The 26757-nt window shown below is 44.0% G+C and overlaps 1 protein-coding gene across 6 annotated transcripts in view; it reads right to left on the bottom strand.

Annotated features, from left to right (window-relative positions):
* The window catches only part of PDZ-GEF (PDZ domain-containing guanine nucleotide exchange factor), an 89815-nt gene extending 63755 nt beyond the window's left edge, over positions 1 to 26060 (bottom strand). For 3 of the 6 annotated variants that reach the window (XM_077650307.1, XM_077650309.1, XM_077650305.1), the window contains exons 1-13: positions 25759 to 26060; positions 23699 to 23833; positions 22110 to 22328; positions 19525 to 19629; positions 18589 to 18779; positions 15127 to 15349; positions 14489 to 14650; positions 12645 to 12752; positions 11195 to 11510; positions 10346 to 10718; positions 6715 to 7018; positions 5015 to 5079; positions 2198 to 2363 (exon numbers count right to left, since the gene is read on the bottom strand). In XM_077650307.1, the coding sequence (XP_077506433.1) occupies positions 2198 to 2363; positions 5015 to 5079; positions 6715 to 7018; positions 10346 to 10718; positions 11195 to 11510; positions 12645 to 12752; positions 14489 to 14650; positions 15127 to 15349; positions 18589 to 18779; positions 19525 to 19629; positions 22110 to 22328; positions 23699 to 23776 (2310 nt within the window). In that variant the 5' untranslated portion in view covers positions 23777 to 23833; positions 25759 to 26060. The remainder of the gene's footprint in view (positions 1 to 2197; positions 2364 to 5014; positions 5080 to 6714; positions 7019 to 10345; positions 10719 to 11194; positions 11511 to 12644; positions 12753 to 14488; positions 14651 to 15126; positions 15350 to 18588; positions 18780 to 19524; positions 19630 to 22109; positions 22329 to 23698; positions 23834 to 25758) is intronic. The other 3 variants (XM_077650310.1, XM_077650311.1, XM_077650306.1) reach the window with 3 other exon arrangements.
* Positions 26061 to 26757: the final 697 nt, after the last annotated feature.

Genomic DNA, 26757 nt, shown 5'->3' on the forward strand with positions numbered 1-26757 from the left:
AAAAGCTAAATCACCACGTTGCAAGCACATTCAATCTGCATCCCAATTGCAATCATGTTAATGAGGAATTGCAAAGCCACCTCAACCTATACACTAACAATCACTAACGGGAGACGAAAACAGCCTCTATTATAAAATGTTGCCTTCAATTAGTTTATATTACTGGTTGATACAGTTTTATATATCCATGGCAGTCGCTTGACTTTGGGACCCTCGCCTGTATACCGAATTTATGTACTTCTCCATTATGTACCCAATAAATTCAATACAGTATTTACTCGAACGTAACACGAGTTTTTTCTCGGATTTTTTCCGCTTAAAGTCTACCCTTGCGTTATAATCGAGTACCGCACTTCGATTGGCCTAAAGCAGTGCCGCGGTGCAGCCATTTCAAAGCAATCAGCTTGGTTTCAGTCTCCGCAGTTTTGATACCTTATGCTGGCAACATGGGTACCACGAAAGCCAAATCCCCATCCATCCGAAGTCAAAGCAGTGTTCTCTGTCATTTTTTGCGTTTGTTGCGACCTCGCGCTCAACGCGTCGTCGCGTTGTGCTTTTGTGGAGTCACTCACGGTGTACTGATTCAGTGCACACGATGGCAACGCGTCGTGATGAGCACGACGCTCGTTTTAAGAGAAAAGTGATCCTGTTAGTTGAAGAGGTCAAGAATTCTGCGGTAGCTCGAAGATTTGACCTCAACGAGTCAACCATATGCGGACAGCGGCTACAGCGGGAGGGGCTTTTTAAATGTGAGCCCGACCGCAAAGGATCTCGTGGGCCTCGCCATAGCCATCACGTCAAGCAGGAGAAAAAAGTGGCGGACTTCATTATCGAGCAGCACAACCGTCTCTTGGGGGTCAGTGTCGAGCTGACCCGTTTGAAAGTTAGACGTTGCTCGGGAGATGGGAAGATCAGAGCATCTCGTGGGTGGGCCCAAACGTTCATGAAGAGGAATAGGTTCTCCCTGCGGCAAACAACATCAGTACGGAAGAAGTTACCGGGAGACTTCGACAGCGAAAAGGAGGACTCTGATTCCGAGAACTCGGCCTCCAAAAGCGAGGAAGATGAATAAACATGTTGGCCACAATGCCTATTAAAGGTACTTTGTTTTGTGTCCATAAGCCTCTCGTTATATTCATGGTTTTATTTTTTCCTGCTGGGCAGCATGTAAAGTCAGCCCTCTCCTTACATTCGCAGTCACGTTACATTTGAGTAAATACAGTACATTCTAAATACCGTAAAAACCGGAATATAGGTCGAACTTTTCTTCAAAAAACCATGGTGAAAAGTCGACCCCCCGTCTTATATACCGGTCATTGGCGGAAAAAATACGGAAGTCTTGCAACAATGGGTGGCTGAAGTCAACAGCCTCCGTAATCATGTTAAGTTTGCTGGTGGCAACACATCAAAGTCTCAGCACATGTACATTTTTACATTTCACCTCCACTGAAATGCAGCAGCTGTGACTGGGGCCAAACCTGTGAACTTGTTTTTAGTACCTTAATGCCACAGCCACCGAGCCACTGCAGTGGGTTGTTTAGGGGCTCTGAGAGGGGCTCTCAATAAAGGTGTGGTATTCCTGGCATATTAAAGGACGCCACTTCATGAATAGCCTCCAGCAAGAATATTTTAAATGCATTTTGTAGAAGCAGGGTTATCTGCCAAAATTTGAATTTCAGCATCTTCACACCTTTCCCTCTCCTCTCCTCACTTTTTGCACTCTCAAAGGTGCAGTGGTTTCATGAGTTTATGTACTCTCCTCAGGTGTTTCAGAGCCCCTTTAATATGGCCCATCTAGTAACTAAGGTTTCCCACACTTCACATCTATTTATTGTGTGCATGCAACGGGTACACTTTTGTCAAGCACAGCTCTCATTCATTTACTCCCTATTTCTCAACCGCTCCTCCTTATCCTTCGCCACTACACTTTATGAAAGCATGAAACTAAACAAAACACAACAAGAGAAAAAGGTGACCTTGCCCAATCCAAGGGAAGTAAGAAACAAAAAGACAAGGGAAATAAGAAAATTGGCATATTTGACTGAGAAGCTTTCCAGTAAGCCTCACCTAGAAAATAACAGCAGTTTATGGCTGATTACCAAAACAAAAATATAGAAAACTGCCACTACGAAGAGAAATTAAACACCGCATGCTTTTGATAAATGAGAAAAGTAAAATGAAAAAAAAAAAAACTCACTGAGGCCATGTCATCAGGTACAAGAGGGTCCGTGGAGGCATTGTTGCGCAGGTAGTAACGGCTGCTAAGACCAATCTTCTCAGCCAGATTCTGCATCTGCTCCGGCAGGCGACGCTGCTTGATCAGCCCACCCTCTCCTACTGATACCTCACACAGCGAGTACAGGCTGTGCAAGAAAAAAGAAACTGTCAGATGTGCAGTTTGTACAAGGACAAAGAAGCTGTATCTTTGGAACAGAAGCTACCTTAATTGCAAAGGCTGACACAGGAACGAAGGCTACTATGAAATTTCTAGCATGAGAGATTCCAAACAGATTTTCTTATGGTTTAAGATGTATTAAGACAACCAGATGTTCTAACATCCTGGTGCAGCAATTTAAGGCAAAACAATTTTACCACTGATTAACATACATCCTTTTGAAATTGCTTTCTGCTCATGGCACAATAAAATACAGAAAAGAATAAAGAAGCACACAGACAAAAGTCAGTAAAAGTGCACCAGGCCATCAATGCTGACCTAAGGAAGAATGCGGGGCAAAAAATGTGAATCTAGTCTAAAAATACCATTTCTGGATTTTGGTTATGCAAGCCTCACAAACTGATAAGGCACATATTAGAAGTCTGGCCAAGATCTGCGCAGTACAACTGTAGAGGAGAGCTTTCTCCAACAACACTCGCACATGAAGTGTTGAAGTGTCGCCAGCAGTGCACTAAAATGCTTCCAATTTGCAGCACAGTGGGAATAAGGTACCGTATTTGCTTGCATATAACCCGCCCCTGCGTATAACCCGCACCCCTAACTTTGGACTCCATAAAAAAAAAAAAAAAAACCTCGCATACAACCCACATGTTTACCTGAAAAAAAAAAAGAGCGCTATAAAGATACAGCTGCACACTCAGTGATCATTTCATTTTCATAACGTCTATTCAAATGACCACCACCACACCCCCACCACAACACTGGTTATCCAATTCTCAATCGTCGCTGCTTCACTGCTGCCATCCGAGGCTTCATCGCCAATCTCAAGGATGTAGTCGTCCTCGGAACCATCCAAGCTCTTACTGATAGCACATTTTTTAAAGCTTTTACGCACCAAGTCAGCCGGTATGTAAAACACACATCCACGATCCACTGGCACAGCAATGGAATATTGGGCCTTCGCGCGCATCCCGTCGGTGTGAGGGCATAAAGGCCGTCGGCCATCCACTGGGCATCAAGCCACTTCACATGTGCCTTGAACGGCTTGTTCAGGCACACGTCGAGTGGCTGTAGCAAGGACATCATGACGTCAGGTATAATAACAAGGTCGGTGCCAGTCTCGGCGAGGCGAGCCTTCAGCATATCAGTGCAGTGGCCTCGGAAGGAATCCAGTACGAACATCGACCGGAGTGCCAGCAAAGCACTAGGCTCAACAATGCTGGCTGAAGAAAATGTGGCCAATGGCGTAGGGAAAAATAAACAGACTATGAATGTGGACTTGGCTGTGCCTTTTGTTGGCCCCTCATCGGCTTGACAAGCATCAATGACGATGGGGATGGAGGACTACACGGGGGAGGCCACCGCGCACTGTCGTGAAGCTAACCCCCCCCCCCCCCCCCCACCCCCCCCCCCACAGAAAAAATTCGGAGATAACACGCACCCCCCCCCCCCCCTTCTAAAGGTATATCACAGAGTTTTGTCATTTCTAATCTGTTCAGACCTTCTGGCAAGCCTGGTGCAGAAACGCATTAAAAATGCAACCGAAAAACACCTTGCGGGCCACGATTGACAAGGAGAACAAAACTAAGGTAGTGATAACAAAAACATGTCACGTGGTCTTCGAGGACTAATTTTTAGCCTTTGTTCTTCACAAGACAGCTTAACAGCTTTCTACGCTGCTTATCTTCACGGTTCAGCCATTTCCATGCATTTCCGAGACTGAACAAAGTCACTGTGCAGTTTAAAAGTAGACAAAAAAGATACAAAATCCACAAGTAAATGCCACTGAGCAGTATCACACTGAAGAAGAAGGTACTACCTGTGCAGAAAAAGCCTTTGAGAAAGACAAAAAATTACAGAATAAAATTACAGCTGTTCAAAATTTTTTTCCTCAGTTTGCATTCTTTGGCCAAACTCTTCCTTTAGCTAAACTACAGTTTTGAAGGTGCTTTTTGGACCACAGTTTTGTGAGGAACAAGAATATGTGCCAACAAAAGAAACACAGCTGCGTTTCGATGGAGGCGAACAACGAAAGGTGCCAAGAGAACCGAAATGCCGAAACAAAAAATATCAGCTCCCGGAGAAAGCGAGGTTAAGTAACACTTTTAAAGGACGGCCTTTACACCTTCAAAATGAAATTAACCTGTGCTAGCACTGAACATCCATTGGGCTAAATCTTCTCATTCAGCTCTTTCAATAGTCTTTTTTGCGCTTCATTGCTGGTAGCAGTTATCATACTCAACTGTTAGGTTTTTATGACAAAGATGTCAGAAATTTAATTTGTAGTGACAACAAGAAAACCAAAGTTGTTTCTAAGTGGTGTCATTATGAAAAAAAATGTGGTCATCCAACAACAACTTCCTCTTATCCCATATGAGGGGGCTTCCCAGGGTCATCTACGCCAAAGAAGGAACAAATTATCGGTATATTCAAAATGATATGTTTTCCATTGTGATGTGAACAACTGTTTTGACCATCAAGATACAGTACTGAAATTTTGTTTCTGTCTAATGGCATAAGGATGCATCCAAGTTTTGTCAAAGCCAGCACACAGCAGTTCAAAAGCTGACCCTTCAGCCCTGCATCCCCCTTAACAAGCACACATAAAAAACTTCTTACCTGCTAGAGTCGGTGATACCGAACTCGCGCAATGCCAGCATCACTACTTCACGTGCAGTTGTTTCCTGCCGAGAGGAAAACAAGGAACCAAGGAAGAAAAAAAAAATGTTCAAGGAAAGCTGCTGCCTTGACTCCAAAGCCCAGGTAATGACAACCTTAAATCATGGCAATAGTTCCCAACACTTCAAACCCTCTTGTCAATTGACATAACACATGACCCAGTTTGTTTTCAGCAGCTGCAGACTACCTGAAAAGCAACAAGTGCTGCCCAAGCCTTACCAAATCAGTAAGTACCAAGATGAAATGTTTAACCAATGCCTCCTTCCCACTCTCTATAAAAGCTTCTCGAAGTCGAAATGTTAGTGAAACCTTAATGTTCCTTTCCCACATATCAACCCACTTTTATATGCATATGCCTTCAGGTATATACAGAATGGAAGCTTTAAGCAATGCTCTCTCTCTACCTTCTCAACCACCTTTGAACTCTGTGGAGACCAGCTTGCCACAGCAGGCTCATAAACAGCGTACTCTTTTTTCAATTATATATACACAGTCAGCCCTGCAACATTTTGTCAATATCTAAACGACTGCCTGCACCAAAGGAGGAAACTTATGAGACTGCATTACTCGGAAGCAAAACTTTGCAGTCTGGGCGATTCGTTCAATAGTGCTTCAGGATCTACTGACTGTTGCGTCGATCAGAGAAAACTGAAAAAAAAAAAAAAGAAAAGAAATTCTCTAGGCCACCCCGCTTGCTTGCTTGGGCTCTTAATTTCGCACAAAAGTGGCATTTGGCGGTCAGTTTTCTTTTACACTTCGTTTGGGAGGGTTATTTGCACGATTCGGTCAGAATTAATCGAATATATATATATATCATCTGCGGTGGCAGGCGGACCGAAACGGCAAGCTTTCACAGCAGCCATACCCGTAGCGCCATCTGTGCCAACCAGAGAAACGAACGCTCCACCACTGAGGCTGTGGCGAAACGCAAGGGGGGAAAAAAGCGGCTGCGCGGTTGATTTGAAAGTGCTTTCTCGGCTATTTTATCAAAATTAGGCACAGGAAACACTGTTGCAAGCAACTGCACCCCTCCCCACACCTTGTGTTCTCCAAAACGTTTCTCCACAGCCTCCCTGCACAGTAGAGTGCTTGTTCGTCTGGAGGGTGCACGATCTGGAGGGTGCACGATTGTTCGTCTGGAGGGTGCATCATTACTGCAAAAGTTTGCAGTTTTGATTCGCCATCGCAACAGATGAAGATTTCCAATTAATTTTGACCGAATTAGGCAAATACTCCATCCAAACGTAATATACAGCAAAACTGACCGCCGAATGCCAAACAAATTTTGAGCCGTAACAAGCGGGAGGTTAGGCCGAGAAAAATTTTTTTTGTCTATCTTCTCTGATTTACGCAACAGTCAGTATACAAGCACTCTGTAAAGAAGGTAACACAGTATGTCAATACAATTGGTCAACTATACAGGAAATAAACCTATGAACATGAATAAAAGCCCATTTATAAAAAAACTAGTACAATAACGAAGGCTGCTACTCATCTATCTAAAGGATTTGTCAATAAAACTGCTGATGCAACTTTTATTCTGAATTCATTCATGTCCATCCCAAACCGATGGTGCTAATTGCTCATTATCTTAATTACCAAACAATCTGAAAAAATGATTAGAAAAGTGGCTCACACACCCTGTGAACAAGCAGGTACTTGCAGGTCTGGTCTGCTTTGTACACCTTCAGCACATGCTCAGGAAAGTCACGGCCAGGGGCATCCACTCCTTCGCAGTGTGGGGTAACAATTAGTGAGCTCAAGTCCGGATTGCTGTGACTGTGATACAACTGGCCCCCTCCACCACCACAACCCCCTGGTGCAATGGCATGGGCTGGAGAGGAGCCACTCCGGCCAACCCGATGGTTGCCACAGCTCGAGCCTACACTCGATCCACTGTGCGTGGAGTAGAGACTGTCATCAGAGCTGTTCAGTTGAGACTCCCTGGGAACAAAGACAACTCACTTCAATATGACAGAGCAAAAGGATCAATGGCACCATTCTCCAGTGCACCAAGTTACATCATTCTCTCTCATCAATCTATATTTACACTCCCTCATTACAAACCATGAGCCAAGCTTTTCCACTACCTTTGGTGTTACCCACTCATTAAGCCCACCAGAGGTTTAAGTTCTTTTAATAACTGTTACCAGCCTTGTGTACGCAAGTTGCTCAACAAAAAATTCAAACTGCAGCCTTAAAACAGCTGCTTCACAAGCTGACAAATCGAATGTACAATTCCTGAAGAAGAGCTAAGACAAAAACACATCTGCAAAATAAAAAGAAAAACTTTCTACGTTTTACATCATAATATATTATTGTGTGCAGACTGGTGAGAAGTACCTTATGGGAGCCTGCACTTCTTGATTTACCCCGGATGGTAGAACCTTATACTAGGAGTCATCTTTTATATTGGGCTTGTGTTCCCATACCTATCCTAGCAGCTTATACAGAGGACTGATAAACACAGAGAATGCGTCAACACAGTGGCCATATCACCATTATTTGTGTGTAGCGCCAGTGTTTGCGCACAAGCCACAAGCAGGGATTGAATTTCAGAAAAATCTTACATTGCATTTGCCATAGGCACGCATCTTGGCTTATTTAACGCTAATGCAGAACCATTAAGAAGAAGCCTACTAAGGAAAAGTAAGGCAAGGCTAAACTACCAAGAAAACTGCTTACTAGACCCATAACAGCTCCTAACAGAAAATGTATGAAACCAGCTACCAGCTAATGCTTTTCTGTCTTGGCAACCCCAGTAGACTAAGTTAGTTCAGCTGGATTTTCTGCAGTCACAATCAAACAACAGTAATTACATGCCAAATAAAGATACAGCGGACAACCACACAAATGTCATACGACCACCAACCAAAATAAGCAGAAAAAGTGATCTTTGTGCGACTGAAACAAACAAAACATGTGAGGGAAAGATATTTGAAAGCTGTGGGCCCAAGTAAGCAAGTTTTGTATACTATCGCCTTGAGGGCATGTAGTACATTTATCTTCTCAAATATAGAACAAACAATTACTAGCTACTGTACACAATGGTGAAGGGGCACAGAGGCTATAACAAGGTGACCAGTGCATATTCAGTAATTCTGTATAGCACAATACACACCAAAACTGAACTAATAAATGCTCTCATAATTTTCTGAAGTCTGGGTGTCAAATTATTATTATTATTATTATTATTATTATTATTATTATTATTATTATTATTATTATTATTATTATTATTATTCATTTGCCACTGTAGCTAAAACATGCAAAAATCAAAGCACCTTTAACACCTTAAGGGTGTATGCTGACCTCAGCTCGTCACGAGCAATTGCCACTTTTTTGTTTATGATGAGCTGAGGTCGTCATGGGTGTTCCGCAATGTTCCAAGTGGCTTTTGACAAGCCCAGCTCGTCAAATGGTGCTTTTCTATTTGAAACATAGATGGCAGCATAGGCTCTGTCATTTGCACTTTTATTTAATGAGATTTTGCACACCTGATGGCGGAAGGCATGCCTTTCTCGCGCTTTCAAACAAACATGGCATCATCCGTGCGGCATTCTCGTGCGGGAGATCAATCTCCATCAGATGACAACAGAAGTGATGATGTCAGCGTCACGTTTTATTCAAGTGAAGAAGATAGTGATGATGTTTTTACCGACTGAGAGTCTGAAGTGGAAGAAAGCAGCGATGATATGATGGCCAGATCCTGCGAATGGTGTTTGATAGACCTCAACAATATCCCAGTCAGACCTCCTTTTTTTGAACTCAAGGGTTCTCTGGGACTGACGATCTCAGGTTTTGTTTAGTTTATGGGGGTTTAATGTCCCAAAGCGACTCAGGCTATGAAGGTCACCGTAGTGAAGGGCTTGGGAAATTTCGACCATGGGGTTCTTAACGTGCACTGACATCGCACAGCACACGGGCCTCTAGAATTTTGCCTCCATCGAAATTCGACCGCTGCAGCTGGGATCAAACCTGTGTCTTTCGGGTCAGCAGCCGAGCGCCATAACTACTGAGCCACCACGGCGGCTGACGGTCTCAGTAAACGCTTCCCCAAATTAAGCCATGAAGCCAGAAGTTATTGTGGATTACAATTACACAATGGAAGGAGTCAACAAGGCAAATCAGATGCGGTCCAGCTACTCAGTGCCAGAGAGGAGAAAGATTTTATACAAGAAGATCTAACACTTATTGGATGAGGTGACCTACAATTCATTCGTCTCCTATCAGAAAGGAGGAGGCTGAGTATCTCATCAGGAGTGCTGGTTGCAACTTGAGATCATCAGCAAGTAAACAAATACCGGCAGTACCAAGAAGAAAGGGTAGCCGGGACCCCTGAACATGAAGTGGTTTGCTGAACGCCACTTTCCGTCGCACATCCTACCAATAGAGAAAAAGCAAGAACCTACACATCGCTGCGTAGTCTGCTACTTGATTAGAGATGCAAATGGCAAAAACATCTGGAAGGAAACCAGGATCTGGTGCAGGTGGTGCCAGAGGGCCCTCTGCATAGTGCTGTGCTTTGAACAATACCACAGGAATGGTAGTCTCATCTAGTTCCAAGGGAACTATGGAGCAATAGTGCATTTTGTGCGCAGTAATTCAAAGCCAACCCTTACTTTCTGGAGTTTCAGGAATATTTTTCAGAATACACCTGAAAGGCCCAAGAAATGGGTATTACATGAGGGAGCGAGGAATGAACAAAAAAAATTGTGCCAAAAAACGTTTTTAGAAATACTTTTCTGCTTTACTGAAGCACTTCCTTCAAGTCACAAAAGAAATTAGCAATTTTAGAACATAATTTCATTTGTTTAATGAGCCCTGAAGGGGTTAAAACCCTATTTTAAAATCTGAACCCTGTATGCATAAAAGAATTATAGCACTAATATCAGCCAAAAAAGTTTAAGGGATGTGGGTGGGTGGAAAAAAAATTATTTTGAAGCAAATCCCACAAGCCAATCACCTGAAATGCCAAAAGGTGTGTGGGAAAAAGCCTGCTCCATCCCCTGGTAATGGCTGGGTTACAAGGCAGCACAAGAAAATTTTTATTTTTCCGAGACCACACATCCCATAAACTTTTGTGGCAGACAGTACAGCGAGAACTAGTACTACTGAAACAGGTCCACCATCCACATGACTTTCACAGAATTTTTCTCAGTTAACCCTTGCTACTGTTACGAGACAATAAGCATCGCACTGAACACAAATGCACTCAATGCTCTGCAGAGTGCTGGAAGTAGCCCAAAAGCTCGAACAGCACAAACTTACGCATTGAGTGTCTTGGGAATGAAGTTCATCTTTGCCAATGCCTTCTTGAGCTTAGCCCGGTGGCCCAGAGTCATGAATCCCTTCTTATCTTCTTTGCAGGCCACATCGCCATTCCCTGTGCACGAACCAGAAGATGACACCGAAGCACCTGTTGCAGGTGCAGGAGAGCCCGCTGCCGATGATGGGTGTTGGCCACTCCAGCCAACGCCAAGTGGCAGGCCACCAACACCTAGTGGCAGGCCGACCACATCGCTCCATTCGAGGTGTGATGAGAGCCGGAGCCGTGGATCAGGTTGCAGTCGCAATATCTCTGAACTCTTGCGGCCACGAGGGCGCATGGCCTTCTCTGGGTTGTTCAACATCTCCTTGAACTCTGGGCATTCCAACAGAGTTCGGTCGTTTTCATTGTTTTAGACGAATAGAAAGTTGGGGTAAAGAAAACAAGAAAAAACAATGAGATACAAGATTCCTGCTATTGACTAGCCATTTTATAGTAATAACAGTAACATAAAACAACTCGGTCACAGGAAGATAAGGCACAAAATTTCTGTACCACAGCCCTGTACACTACACACTGCTGACTACTGCTACACATAATGGAGGCTGAATAAAATCATGGTGAAACAAAAAGGTTTTAGAATCACGTACATGTTATACATTTACAACAAACCCATACAGCAGCTGCACCTACACAACAAAATCAATTTCGTTCTTCCACCCTATTCACTGCAATGTTCTCACATGAACAAATACCCATTACGCTACCTATAAGATGTTGAGAATAATGGTCTCATACACAAGGCGCAGCAGAAAGTTGAATAATGTAGCCCCTTGTCCCACTCTGCTCACCTAGAAGATTTGATCGGACAGTGATGCACAGGTGGGTGGCCTTCCTCAGAATCTCCATGGCCTGATTGTAAGACATTGTGGCGAAGCTCTGGCCATTCACTTCCAGGATCTCATCGCCTCGTTTGAGCCAGCCGTCCTCAGATTTGGAGTTGGCCTTGTCCACTTTGGCCACAAAGATGGCATTGCCAGTCTCATAGCCTCCAAGAATTTGGAAAGGAAGCTCATCATCTCGTGACGACCTTGCTAGTGTCACCACCCGTGTGCGCGCCTTTGTGGCACATGCAATGTTCAGCAAACGCAACTGCGCATGCATTTTCTGTAAACAGATTACAAGGAAGCAGGAAATTAGTGATGAAACCAATGAAGAATGGAGAGGAAAAAAATTAGAAGGCAACATGGCGAGCTCCACTACAGCAAGTTTTATGTGCTTAGTGGTTGACCAAACAGGCTATCCAAACAAAACAAGCAGCACGGCGACAGTGTTGCTTTGAGAAGTTTGCAGAATACTGCCTTGTGCTAAAATTTTTATCCTTGATGAACTGTTTCATTACTTCTGCAATACTAAATGAACTAGTCAGCGCCAAGTATCACACTACTGAGAATTAAAAATTATCACATCACATGCAAGAAGCTGGGTGCAAACACTGCAGAAATGCATTCCCATCAACTGCCACAGAAGCTCTATTCTAGTGAGGGTATCTTCTATTCCCTTATCTTCCAACCTAACTTGGATAGCATAAGCAAGAAGAGAGGCTGCCCAGTAGTCTATGATACGAGGTTACCTTTTTATTTTTTAAGGAAGTCTATTGCTATGAAAATATAAATAAATTGATACAGAATGCACTTGCGACCTCACTTGTGTACTTCGTAATTTACAGGTAGAAAATGGCAAATTTCACCTCTGCTCAAAGCTTATGCATGGGTCTCATCTGATGCTTAGCCCAATGAAGATTTAATGAAATGCGCTTGAGTCAACCAATTGTTGCACTCAGAACAATTACCATTTTTTGCACGCGTAATTTTTTACCACGCATGAAGAATAATTTGTGGGCATATGAAGCCAGTTATTGTTGCTACGATTAAAGTAGCACATTCGGTACCACAACAAAAGGCAAAAGTTTTTGCAGCACATGATTGTAAGCACCTTTATTAATACTACATTAATGCATTAAGTGATCACCTGTGTACATATTTTACTTTAATAACTTTTGGTTTTGTGTAAAATTATTTAGTGAAACCCATAAAAAAACTGCTTCATAATGTTTAGTAACACATTAATAAGCATACATCTCTCTTGAAACCCTACTATGACACTAGAACACATTCAAATGATGTTACTAACAAAATAGTTTGCATACACTTCAGCTTCTTCAGCTCGCAATGCAATCAGGAATGATGGCACTGACATGCTTCAGAATATCTGCTCAAAAGAAATAGAACAAGTACTCACATTCGCTTCAAGGCATTGCTCGAACTGCTCCAAAAACTCCATCATTTCTGGATCCGTCTCGAAATCAGTGAAGTGATTGTTTACCCAAAGAAGAACAACCCTTGTAACCTATGAGAAAGAATCGAGTATATGAGAACATGAACTAAGATTTCATGCTTTTAAATTTTTTTATGAGTCACTTGTAAAGAAACAACTTCATACCAACTAAAATGGAAAGCAGGAAAAATCACTAGCACAAAATGCACACCATCTGGCGCTCTTCTCATACCAATATTTATTTATATTGAGAGCCATTCCAGCAACTTGTAATTCAGCCCTACCTTTCCTTTCCATACCATTATAACCTTAATGCACAACATCTATTGTCATCAAGCCAAACATCGCAAATCCAGCTGAGGAACATTATGACTGAGTTTCAATGACCAGCATGTGAGTGGCAAGGTTTAGCATCAGTACCACAGTTGACGACCGAAAATTCGTACGCCCGATTTTTCGGACATGCTTGATTATTCTGACTTTTTCGCGGCACCGCGACATGGCCCATAGAGCCAATGTATAAGAGTGCCTGAAATTCCGGACGCATCGCAACTGAATGCTCGATTTTTCGGACCTCGTTCGCACTCGTCGCGTGGTTTCGAATTCGTACGGTTCTTGAACGTCTTCCACCGCATGAACTTTTTTTAAAACCAGTCATAGAGTTCGCGGAACTCATGTATGCAGAGACTTTTGTTTCGAATACGGAACGAGGTAGCAGCGGAGCGCGTGGGAGGCATATGGCTTCACGGAGATGGCGTGCGCGGGAGCAAACGGTGGTGCATTTCAAAGTGAGGTCAGCGCACTCGCGGCAAAACGCACCAAAACACTGACTTTTCTTTCGCAAAACTGTAAACAACTGGCATTTTGATGACAGGCAAGACGCCTCTCATTATACGCAAGCCACCGCAGAGTGATATCGCTGGATACGATGCCGATTTTGGCTCTAGTCGCTAGGCCTAATGACGGAGGCCAACGCCGACGGAACGCTTGCTTCGGCCGTTTCTCGGTTCTTATTGTTTCGCCATCTTCGCGTTCTTGTTCTGGGCCCATCGCACTGCAGGCACATTGCAGCTCCCGCAGTGGCGTGTTCGATTTCCTGTTGAGACTTTGTCCCAACGCGTGCGTTCATCGGCGACATGCCGAAGGCAGCACAGCCAGGCTGTGCTTGTGAAAGCGGTCGCCGCCAGTCGTCTATGCACGTGTTACGCGGCAAAATTTGGTCATAAGAAGCTTTAGAATGTGTGCAACACAACTGACCTCTTCCTTCAGCATAATAGCAATAAGTTCATGATTTTTTCGGTGCAATTTGATTTTCCGGACTGCCTGATTTTCCGGTCGTTTTCACGGTCCCTAGAGGGTCCGAAAAATCGGTCGTCGACTGTATATACAATTACCAAACAAGCTACATAAGAAGACTCAAGCCTACCCAAATGGCTGTATGCAGTCGTATTTGAAGAGCACAGAAATCAAAATACAATGTTTGTCCAAGATTTTGTTAAATGTTGTCGCTTTAAACTATACTATTTGGTCTGGTTTACCTTGTTACCACATGTGGCATAGTTCGCAATGTCTGCTTACTCTTTTTGCATATTCATGGACTAAATATTAAGACAGCACAGCACAGTATGCAGGCTAGAGTTCAACTTTCGTAGCAAGTTTCAAGCTTGACAACTGCATGCAGCCGTCCAGCATACCAAGAAATACTTCACAGCCCATTTTAATCAAGGCCATCTTTTAGTGACAACAGGCTATGCAGCCTACAGAATTAGGGTAAAATTTGAAGTCATGATGAAAAATGTGCCACTCACCTTGTCCCTAAGCTGAGGGTCATTGAACCAAGAAAGAAGCTTGTTGCAGACCACTAGTGAGCTTGGAATGAACGTGCGATATGTGAGAAGAAAGTCTTCTATGTAGCCTGGATCAAGTGCATTCTCTTCAAACAACTGTGCCAAAAGTCTATCTGGCGTCCCCTGCACGATACGTCATGCGCAATTATTTACACTTTGCAGGCACCACACACTAATGACAGCAAACATGCCCTGTGCAAAGGAGCAGAAGAAAAAAAAAACAAAGAAACATGGTCCTACCATCTGATTTGCCTGTTTTTTTTTTCTTCATTTCAAGCCTAGAACTAAAAAGCATTGAACTCTATTCAGAGGTTTCACTGCATAAAAGCACTTTGCAATAGCACCTAACTACTGGTACAGCCTTGAGACATGATACATATAACGTAACCTTAACTTTTTCTGTTTAGAATATTTCTGCTCTGAACAGTAACCAATCGGAGAGGATTCAAGACAATGATTTTAAAAAGAATCCAAGAATCTTCTCTTTTCATTTCATTAATATGTTTAATGCTTTAGAAGCATCCGAGAATACAACTACCCCACAAGAGAGAAAACTTGCAACGAAGCAGCAGCTATTTGGCATGACAGAAGAGACATACCCTGATAACAATGTGCCCTTCACGACTGCCTGCATCAACAGTTCGATGCTCAGTAACCAAAACAACACGGCCATCTTCCTCGAGCTTGCGCGTGTTCTCCTCACTGCGATGGAGAATGCGGCAGTAATCTCCCTGGGCGATGCATACAAACTGGCAGTCATCCACCCGCGTTCGCATGGTGCCCACATGATGCATCTTCTCCATTGTCGGCGTGATGCCAAAGCTAGAAGGACAACAAGCATCATACAGTACAGTGTAAGGCATAGCTCATATAAGACCTTAGCTTAAAAGCGAAATCAATTTCTACACCTCAGTCAACAGCCCTTATCACAGCCTGCGTTTTGGACAAGAAAAAAAATTGACAGATGACTATGATAGCCGGTAATGTGAAATTTGAGCGCATCTCTTCACAGCTGGCAAGTGGTAAGTTGCGTTGCTAGCCACCCCCCAGGATCTCCCCGCGGCGCTTCGCTCTGCTACTTGGACAACCGGTTGAGCCGACCACGATATGGAAACCAGGAACGGATGCGTAAGAGCTGCGCTACCCGCTTCATACTGACAGGAGCAAAAGTGGTGTACACTACTCAAGCTTCAGTTACATTTCATCACAGCACCATTTTCTACCAAGAAGTTTCCTTTCGTCGCATTGTTGTCTGCCGTGGCAGGGCAGGCTACTGTCGTCGACACCGCCGGCCCGCTTGCGGGTGCCGTGCTTCGATCCTGCCCATGTCTCCGCTGGAGTCGCCGTGGAGGAGCACTGTCTGGTCCCCGTCCCATTCTTGTGTGCATACTCCTGACGAACGCGGCTTTGAAAAAGGTTCTTTCTTCTCTGGTGCGGCCCCTCTCTGCCTGTAGCGACTGTTCCTTCTTCTGCGGTTTCAACGGCGTCAGTCGCGCTACTCGCGAGGCTGAGAGTGACAGCCAGCAAGAACTCTGCACGGGTGACACCAGATGAGTCTGCGAGGTGCTCGTGCAAACATGCTGCTGTCGTTTTTACCCAAGAAATGAGCTATCGCAATGGTTGACGCAAGGCAATTCTTGTGGGACATAACACAGGAGGTACCATTTGCGTGAGCTTAAGGATAGATCATTAGAAGAACCCACTACAAAGATGGGATTGGATTTCACAGGTGAACACAAGTTATTTGTCCAGGTGTCTTGAAAACCGAGATTAATAAATGAGTAGTGTTGCGTTGCTTCTTTTTGAAATTCTTTGATGGGGTATGTTTCACGCAGGCATTTTTGATGGGGTATGTTTCACTTAGGCATTTCAGTTTGTATCGCACTCGTTTTGGAAGTGGGACGGCGTAATGGGTAGGCGTGTTTTCTGTCATATGTATGCGGCGTACAAGCCAGAATCGACGGCACAAAACATCAGCACAACTACTGCAGCAGTAGTTGCACACCGCAGTTATTCGTCCTGCATCTTTACCCCCAAACGCACAAGCCCCTCGGCGCCGCAAGGTGTCTCCGGCTTCCGCGGCTGTGTATGGAAAGAGGCGGCAGAGAAGTGCCACCCAAATTGTTTTTCCAGTGTGATGAGGAGTTCGCCAATAGTTGTCACAGGAGTCACAGGAGTTTCCGATACGTGTTGGACGAAAGGGACGTGTTTACAATAAGTTCGTGTTGATGTGGTGTGACAGGTTCGGCAACAGTACGGACACGCCGTGCTGGCCAACGGAGTTTAGAGACTGTTTCCACAGTGTGACTCGGCCTTTAGCACTGTTCAGTCATTTCCATGAACATCAGTTTGTTTCAATCCGTATCTCTCCTCCTTAGTGAACGTTTCTAATGATTCCACAGAAGTGGCGAGTGACACAATAACATGCGGTATATACCTCAATTTTACCCATGGCAGTACATTGTAAAGGCAAAGTTGCACTGTGGAAACAGTCTGCAAACTCCGTTCGCCAACATGACATTGCCGTACTGTTGCCGAACCTGTAACACATGTATCGCAATACGTGTTCACATGTGAAATCCGATCCCATCTTGGTGGTGATTGCTTCAAATGATCTATCCTTGAGCTCACACCGCTGGTATTACTCCATTATGTCCCACAAGAATTGCCTCGTGTCAGCCATCGCGATAGCTCACTTTCTTGGGTGAAAACGACAGCGGCATGTTTACACAACACCTCGCAGGCTTATCTGCCGGCACCCGCTCAGAGTCACTGCTGGCTGTCACTCTTGGCCCTGCAAGTAGCCCAGCCGCGCGCCATAGAAACCGTAGAAGATAGAACCGTTGCTACAGGCAGACAGGCCGCTCCGGCGTAGGTGCGGGCAGGATCGAGGCACGGCAGCCACAAGCCAGCCAGTGGTATTGACGACAGTAGCCTGCCCGCTGTCATTTGCCCACCTGCAAGACGCTGGATTGCAGCAGACAACAGCAGGAAACATTTTACAAGCAATGTTTGCAATTCGGAAAGGCATGAGAGCGGTCAATCACTGCAAAGTGAGTGTTTTGGTTCGTTTGTTCGCGCCAGCAAATTCACCCAGCTGGCAAACAGGCACGAAATCGTGTTGACGAACGCTGTTTATTTCTAGTTCTGGTTTCCGAAAGCTGTCATACTGAGGCAGCACTGCGGCAACCTGTCTTCTTTCTCTGCCATTCGTGCAGTGTGACAAGATGACGGGGAATGAAATGGTTTGGCAACTTGTTGACAGCTCACTGGCAAACATGTTTGGTTGATGTCACTGTTGTCTTTATGCAGTGTGACACAGACTTAACAGCGCGAGATCTGTGAAACACCTTTTCCCATGCAAAAAACCAAGAATTTTGCCATGGTTATCACTGCCATTATGCATAAACAACCATTTAAACAGAAGCCATAAAATTCTGTGCTGTTCCAAAGAACAGTAATTTAAAAACGAAACTGTAAAAATGGCCTCAATTCTGTAGAAATTCCAGTTGTACAGAAATAAGGTATGTGGGTATCATGCCAAACTGAAGAACGCATATCAATGAGGAATGGTAACCGAAGTCCACAATGTAATGCAGGATGAACCAGACACTTGATATGAGCGAGCTACCGCTTCCGCTCCCTTGCTCAACTACCATTATTGTGGTTTTGTATGCAACATAAACAGTATGCACTATGCACTATGCACTATGCAACATAAACAGTATTTTTCTTTATATGGCTAGGTTTGAAACCGCATGCCACTATAACAAGAGCAGTTAGAACAATCTCCTGCACAAAAAGAAGTGATGCTAGAAGTAGCCAGCACTAAGGTCACAACAGGACTTGGCAAGCCAACTCCAAATGGATTTTCAAACACAGAGTTTGCCGAGGATCCTTAATGTTCATTCAAGACATACTTCACTCACAGCTACCTCTCTTACAACTCAATCCTCAAGTATGAAGTAGCACATGACATAGTGAAAAAAGAAAGACAAGTACACTGCCACAAACCACAAAAGAGAAAGCCAATAGGCCAAAGACGGTAACAAGAGACTGACCTGTCACCCATTGAAAGGGTGTGACTGGTTCCATCAGGCATTTCAACTTCAACCTGCCCATTGACAATGACCGACCAGGAGTCCAGCTCCTCTCCATCATTCATCACCACTGTGCCAGCCTTCTCTACCACTGCAAACACCATGACTGCACACAGCTCCCGTCGCACTGACAGTGTCATGTTGGCAAACGCCTGGTATAAGAACAAACAAAAAAGGCAATGCAGTGTATCAAGAGAAAGGTTCCGCCAGGTCAAAGGCTTCCACTGCAGCTTATCTTCAACTGTAGCTTTATATATATATATAGACAATGATATGTGCTAAAAGGCACTCAAATATGTCATCTCAAAGAACAAATTAAGATATGATCCAGCCATATCATAAACATTCTAAGTTTTTCAAGTCTGCTGTGTTCCCCTGGGCCTAAAAAAATGTACAAGTAGTTTTTCAGCCCCCAACAGGCCAAAAACTTTCTTGGCATGCTTTATAGTGGATAAAAAACTTCCCCTCACACTTTTCCAACCTTGAAAACTGACACAGCACAAAGTAACGTCCAATGAACACATCCAATTAAACATCAGGAATGGATCACATGCCCACTTAAGGAAACACAGGCTTTCTCAACCGAGTGTGATCAGCAAGCTGGCTCAATGGCCAAGGCTGGAACATGTTATGGGTGGCACAAAGGACAAGGTTATGAAGAGCATTCTGTGAGGCATATTGTTCCAGAAGTTTGATTTCACTATTTCTGATCTCTATTATGCATATGATATCATACTGATAAAAACAAGCAACTTTAAACAGCATGACATGCTCACTGATCAGCCAGCACAGCAAGATATTTAAGGGGAAAAAATTCACAAGATGCAAAAAGTGCAGTAGCAACCAGGAACAAAACCTGTTAAAGATTAAAAAAAAAACTAAATGCAATGTACTTACCGGCAAAGGTTGCATGAACTCTAGCAGAGTCTCAATGTCATCATCTGTCCTGTCATTTGGATCCTTTTCAAGGCATTCATGATATGCATCCCTAACTGTTAGGCTCTGCACAAAGAAAGGTGGGCGGCACCAACAATCATGACTGAACAAGACGAGAATAGAAGAAAACAAAATAAAAAGTCACTTGCCTATAGAAAGCATGCAGCATACTCTAGGGATACAACACATGGCCTTAACAGAAAAATAGGCCATTTTGTGCAGCCAGCACCGTCCACAAACAGAAGCCATTAAAGGGGCGTACAAATAAGAGCAGAAACAGAAGCAAAGAACCATCATTCATCAAATGAAACCTTCCTTATCTGGTGTGCTTATCACCACTTCATCCTGCCTTATCACTAAATTAATTGGTCCCCACTGAGTTGATTTATCAGTCACATGAAAAACATTGCCATTACTCAAAATGCACTAAATGAAGGGATGCACTGGTACAGAAACTACATTATAGTGTACGCAGTGCGCACAGCCAATGATGAAAAATACTGCTGCTACATATACATAGTTTTCATACCTTTCCTCTTTTTCTCTTTCACTCCCTTTATACCTTTCCCCACATGTAAGGTAGCCAACAAGGCATTGCCTGGTTACACTCCCTGCTTTTCTTTTCCCTCTATATATGCACAAGGTAATAATGCATGCTGTTCAAGCACAAGAGACCAAGACACCTGGAGGATACGAGAACATCAGTACTGACTTATATTTACTTCTCCTTGAGCAAAATAAGGAAAACTCTGGCCTTTTCTCAACCCTAGCAAAAGCTAATATTTTTATTACCTCTAGATGATCTGAACCTCCTTGCCGCAAGACAAAACTAAGACTAATATGAAACTAAGACTGCCATAATAAATATGTGCACTTTTTGTCCCCCAGACAAGACTTCCTAACAATAAAAATGCAATGTGTTAATTTTTTTTTCATGCAATCATAACAAATGTCATCTGAAACTAAGTACCTACATGAAGCAATGGCATTAAAGGTGCTCGAAGGCAACATCAAATTATACTTTAAATTTGAGTACATAGGTTTGCAACCCAGAATACAGGCACATGAAGTAATTTCAACAGCTGTCTCAACCAGAATGCTGTGATCATGGGAGGGTGTTAGGGGCCTGGCTGTTATCTATATATTGCTCGAATTGTCTAAAAGAACCAAAAAAGTGTACACCTACACGCAATGCTGAGGTTTACAAAAAACCACAGAAATTAATGCCTGTATCCACAACTGACCTCGCACATAATGTGTGTGGCATGTGCATGAGGCAAGACTATACAAGGCCCTTATTTTATTAGAACATGTATGGCTTTGAATGTTTTCCTATTTTTGATATCAATGAACAACTCGTTCATAAACCCACAGGTTTGAGACGACAATTTCATGGATTTCACTTCTTTAGTGCACCTAAACACAGGTGTTTAGCCCAATGAGTTTAACAGAATCCCTCAAGGTGGAGTAAATTTGTCATAACCGAGTAATTGCTCATTAGCAACAACACCATACGGCTACAACTTCGCAGTTTAAGAAAAATTCGTCCCGGCCTGGGGAATGGCTGCACTTGGGTTGATGCTAATGAATAATTACTTTTTAGGTCTTTCAAATACAAGTGGGAAGGGGGGAGTGCAAACTTACTGACAGCACATCTTACTCACTTAAACTTACTGACAGCACAGCAGGCTCTTTAAAGGCCCTTTTTGACGAAATTTTATCCCCATTAAAGTAGGCTAGGTGCGGTAATGGCCTTCGGGTTTCCTTATTGTGCACACCTCTGCTCCTAAAGCAAAGATTTTGTAATGGAAGCTACAGTGGCAAAATGTGCAGCTGAGGCTAATGATGCATATTGGTGGTTCTCAAAAGAAAGTCCACAAACACCCTGGGATTCTAGAAGGAATTTCCAGGTTCCTTTAAACTCCTGTTCTGTAATGCGGCCTGTACATTTCATGGCTGGACAACAAGCATCATTAAGCCCATGTGAGCACGTTAAAGCCCAGTGTATGAAATGAATCATGCCTACTTTAAGAATTCCACGCAGAAAGTGCAACAGTTTTTGGTGCAGTGCAGCAATGATGTTTTAAATGCTTGTTTGTGCATATGGAAAAAAAAAAAGAAAAATTATTGTCACAACTAACAGAATAACCTGTAGTGTTGACAACAATTCTTCAGCTCGCCTCCTTCTGTCACATTCACCTACGCTAAAGGAATCCCTACTACTTCATGCCCTCTCTTTTCAAGGCAAAGCCAAAATACTCCTATTTAGGCTAGCTGAGATGGCTGGAAGCAAGGCTGATATAGAAACAGCTTAAAGATAACCAAGCAAATGTAGCTACCTTGCTTGGGCTGAAATTTCTTGCCCACATATCAAATAACAGTACACAGTGTCCTGTGTGACCACTCAAGGCAGTAAGAAAAGATTATTAGTTTTTGAAAAAATTTGCTAGTTATAGCCTGAGAAGTCTTTCCACAGTACGTGGAAGATGCAGACAGCTGCCAATTCTGTACGCCACACAATCAAAAACCCAGGACAGCTCACTCACGTCAATAGACTCGGCAAGGTCCTCCTCTTCGTCAGAGTCTACAGTGCTTTCTACAAGGCCAGAGAGGTCGACCTCATTGTCCTCGAGTGATGACTGCACTGACTGCATCGTGTCTGAGCCCGAGTAGGCCGATGACGTGTCACTGCTACGTGAACTCCGGTTAGACTTGAGCAGCCCCTCTTTGTGCAGTGCTGTTTGCTGGCAGTCCAAGGGCAACTGCTGCATTTGGAAAAAAAATTGGCAAAAAGTTAGAAAAATTGGTTTCGAACAACAATAGAGGTTGCTCATGAATGAATGGAGTAGTACATTTTTCCTTTGACAAGTAACAAAAATAGGCTGTGAAATACCTGTATAGCCAGACTATTACCAAGTGCAGAAAACAAGTAAGGGCGGTAATCAGTGCACAGAAAGACCATGAACACAGGCGGCACTGAGAGCTTCCATATTTTGTCAAATTCCTGAACACAAAAACTACAATATATGCAGATCTCACAATAATAAGTAGGATTGGTCTTTTTTTTTAGGTGGGTGGGGGGTGGGGGAGAGGGAGAGAACAATTAAATTTTATAAAGCACAGTAAAGCACATAGCACAGTATGTCACTAAAGATGCCGAGAACCATGGAACCATTCTTATGACCTCATCAAGCAAATAAATGTACAGTAGACAAAAAAAAATACCCATAATTTTTCAGGATGTGATAAGAAATAAAGTGAGAATGCTTCCTCATCCCTGCAACATTTTTCTTTAAATGTGCAAAGGCAGTGCTCAAGATACAACTAATCCATATTCGTCCACTGAACACTGATATTACAAGATGTAAACCTACTCTACATACTTTACCTATTGTGGTTACCTACTGTAAAGGCCTGCATGTTGTTAAATGAGTAGTAAGGTAACTCAGGTGCACTTATATTTATATTTTTCAACATGAGGGAAAACATTATTACTTTGGATATAAACAAGACAATCCTGGTTCCCCTAACACAAAGTAACTTTCTTTAATGATCGATTTCTGCACCTCATGTGCCAGTGCTTTCAATTTCAGTTCTGGAACGCCAAAGAGAAATGAGACGCTACAGGAGCACACTAGGCAGCATGGCAGTACAATATAGGCTGAATGTGCCAGGTAGAACTGGAGGGTCTAAACATGACAGCCAGATTCAAAATAGAGTTTTTTTATCTTCAGAATGGCATTTTAGTACCATCCAGCCAATCCCAAGCTATATGTTTTTTTGGCAAACCGACACTGCAAAACACAAAACTGAAGGCAAAGGCACATGGACACCACACTGCTTATTGTTATCTTCCCTTGTGCGTTTAGTGCATCAGCGGTACTTATCATTAAGACATACCAGCCCACATACAATTGCAGAATGACCAGTTTCATCCATCCAATTTCATGTGACTGCATGTTGCTTTTCCTAACTCCATATAACTTCGATAAAATCTTAACTGAAGTACACTGTTTGTTTCCAACAATCTCATACTTTTCTTCCAGACACCGAGCAATAGAAACGAGCACCCTCTGCAGATGTGACAAGCAGGGATGTGACACAGCTACAATGATCGTACTAGTGGGTCACCAACCTGGAGGTGGTGGTGTGGGTGTCTTGTTTCAACAGCCACCTCGTCCGGCTCAAGGGCGAGCAGCCGCTCCAAGTTCATTGTGGTGCACGACTGCCGCTGCCCCGGCCGAAGCAGCTCGCAGTCCGGGTAGTCAATCTGCACAGCAGAGCACAGGAAAAAAAAAATTGCCATGGCAAGCAGTACTTGTAAGTTAAACAGTAACTGTCCACTGCAACGTCTCCCTCCCATTTCCCAATATCTACCATGGGCAACAGGTCTTGATGAATCTGATGTCATGGGCAAAATGGGTTGCACAGCAGATTAGGGCTATGACAGAAAAGTAATTTGTTTACACACTGCCATTTTTCATCACACCAATTAAAACTACGAGTAAATAAAAAAAATGGCAGCTATAATTTCCAAACAAGTTGCACAAGCACATGAAAAGAATTCAAGCTGAGAATTATGAGGTTTGAGCATGGGATGCCTAAAAAAAAAAAAGACAAGCCACCGATTCTAAGATGCGAATAGGGCTACACAGTCAAGCTAGCCCATGCATGCCAGACACAAACTCCAGAAGCCACTACCATGCCTCAAAAAAAAAAAAAAGAGGTTGAAGACAGGACAAGACAGGTGATGACACCAATCAGCCCAATCAATGGTGGATAAAAATAAAATTACATACATTCAACTGCTGGTAGCAGTGTTTGATGCCAATTTTGTTGCCAATACACACAAGTTATATATTGCAAAACAACATTATCTGTGCAAAACAGCAATGAACAAGGACTGTGATACTCGGTAGGTGCCTACTTTTTCATGCCTGCTTTGTTTATCAGTAAGAAGAAATGTGGCAGATTATTCGGGGCAAGTGTAAAGTATAAATTCACACTGATCAACAATAATAAACCACAACTATGAACAAAATTATCCCAACAATTGCCACGTCCTGTAAGTCACGACAGGGATGCAGATTAACCGAAACCTGTCACCTTAATCCCCATATAAACTGCTTCAAATGCTTGGGCCCCTAAGCGCGTGCATTTTAAATTTCATCAAGGAACGTGTAGACGTTATCGAGATGTTTTGAGCAACGTAATGGTAAAAATGACATAAGCCACAGAAAAATCTTGGCAAAATTAGCTCCTGAAGAGACATTAAAAGCTATGCACCCACAATGACCTTAACACTAGTGTTCCTGTATATGTTCCTACGGGAGCATATACAGGAACACTACTTAACACTTTTGGTTTGGTTTGGTTTATGGGGGTTTAACGTCCCAAAGCAACTCAGGCTGTATGAGGGACGCCGTAGTGAAGGGCTACGGAAATTTCGACCACCTGGGGTTCTTTAACGTGCACTGACATCGCACAGTACACGGGACTGTAGAATTTCGCCTCCGTCGAAATTCGACCGCCACGGCCGGGATCGAGCCCGCGTCTTTCGGGTCAGCAACTGAGCGCCATAAGCACTGAGCCACCGCACTTTTCTTAGAGGCCCCCTACAACATCCTTAGCAGTTTTTTTTTATTTATCTGGTGCTTGTTCTCCTTTTGTGGTTTTTCGGAAATTAAAGACCAGGCCTGGCACAGCATGGGCAACGCACGAAATCAGGAAACTGGAATATGGCCCCGATTCGTTTTAGTGAAAACGTCATCCCGGCGTCTGCATGCATCATGATGGACGCTAAACAATCGAAGAAAAAAAAAGGGAGCAGTCACCAGACTGTTCCCGGTGTGCCCTCAAAATGGTACGTCCATATAATGTATGCCTGTGCGTTAGTTTTGGCGAACTAGAAGGCACCGTACACATGGCTGACACAGGCAGACCGCCAGCCAGGGCCATATACAGAATGTTGTTTCTGGTTGAGATCTGTCGGGTGTGTGAGGGAGGGACACTAAAAACAACAAGGGAAAATAATCTTGGGTAAGGTGGTACGAAAGAAACCCGCGTTAATACTGGCTATACCGTACCTGGGGCTGTCCGCCACCCAAGCCGCCGCGTAATGTTTCCGGCCAAAAGACGAGGCCGTGGTACGGCTTTGTACGGGCGGCCAGGAGAGAACGGTGTAACAGGTCTTACCGTTCCAGTGCGTTCACCCGACGTCGAGGACGTCTCTGACGCGGCGCGCTACGGCCATAACGGGAAACCGGGAGCTAGCAGCGCCAGTTCACCAGACACAAAGCCGTCGTCGACGACTTGAAGGCGCCGGATCGGGTATCGCGTAGCGATGAGATATCCGATAAGTAGCACAGTGAAGAGCTGATGCGTCCGACGAAAACGAGCGCATCGACAGCAGCGCTGCCGCGGCCTCTATGCAGGGAATGACAAGCGGACGGCGGCGACAAGACGCCTCAGTCACGGGAAACGGAAACCAAGAGTGCTATCATGGGCTGCAGCGGAGAGTGAAAAGGGAACTAGCGAAGGACACGCGTATAAGGGCGGGCGCGCCTGCGCGGAAACGCGCCGCCCGACGATACCGTGTGCGATGCATCGTGCGGTAGTCGGCAGGATGCCGCGGTGCCGAGAGCTCGCACGCCATCCGCGTCAGCCAAGCAACAGTCCTCTGGCCGACAGAACAAAATTCCGGGGGCCACTTCATTGACCGAAAGTGTGGTTGCTGCATGTGTCGCTGATGTGTGGCTAAGATGTTGATCAAGTACACAACTGTTTGCGAATCTTAAATGCTGGAGACAGTGGAGGGCGTTTGGGAGGCATCCGTCTGATTCGACGCCTTTCTGCAAACAGTCTCCAGCGTCCTAGACATATAGTAGAGTGGGCCATAAAAAGAATTAAAAATAACAGTGCCCAGCCCGAGCGTCCTAGACAAGGATAACTATAACATGTGCGTTGGCAGGAAGTAGAGTAGTCCAATGAAAAAAAAAGGAGGTATAGTAGTCGTTAACACGCTCGGCTGCACAGAAGGATGGTGGTTCGAATCCCATCGTGCAGGAAGATATTCTTATCGAGTTGAGCGTAACGGACGGACGCGAGCATGACCGCCGCCGCGTATGGCAAGCTCACGCAGTCATTCGTACGGAGCTAACGGACGTGGCTCAATTCCAGTGCCGGTACGGTTTA

The sequence above is a fragment of the Amblyomma americanum genome, chromosome 1 (genome assembly GCF_052857255.1).
Source record: "Amblyomma americanum isolate KBUSLIRL-KWMA chromosome 1, ASM5285725v1, whole genome shotgun sequence".
NCBI classification, from domain to species: Eukaryota; Metazoa; Arthropoda; class Arachnida; order Ixodida; family Ixodidae; genus Amblyomma; species Amblyomma americanum.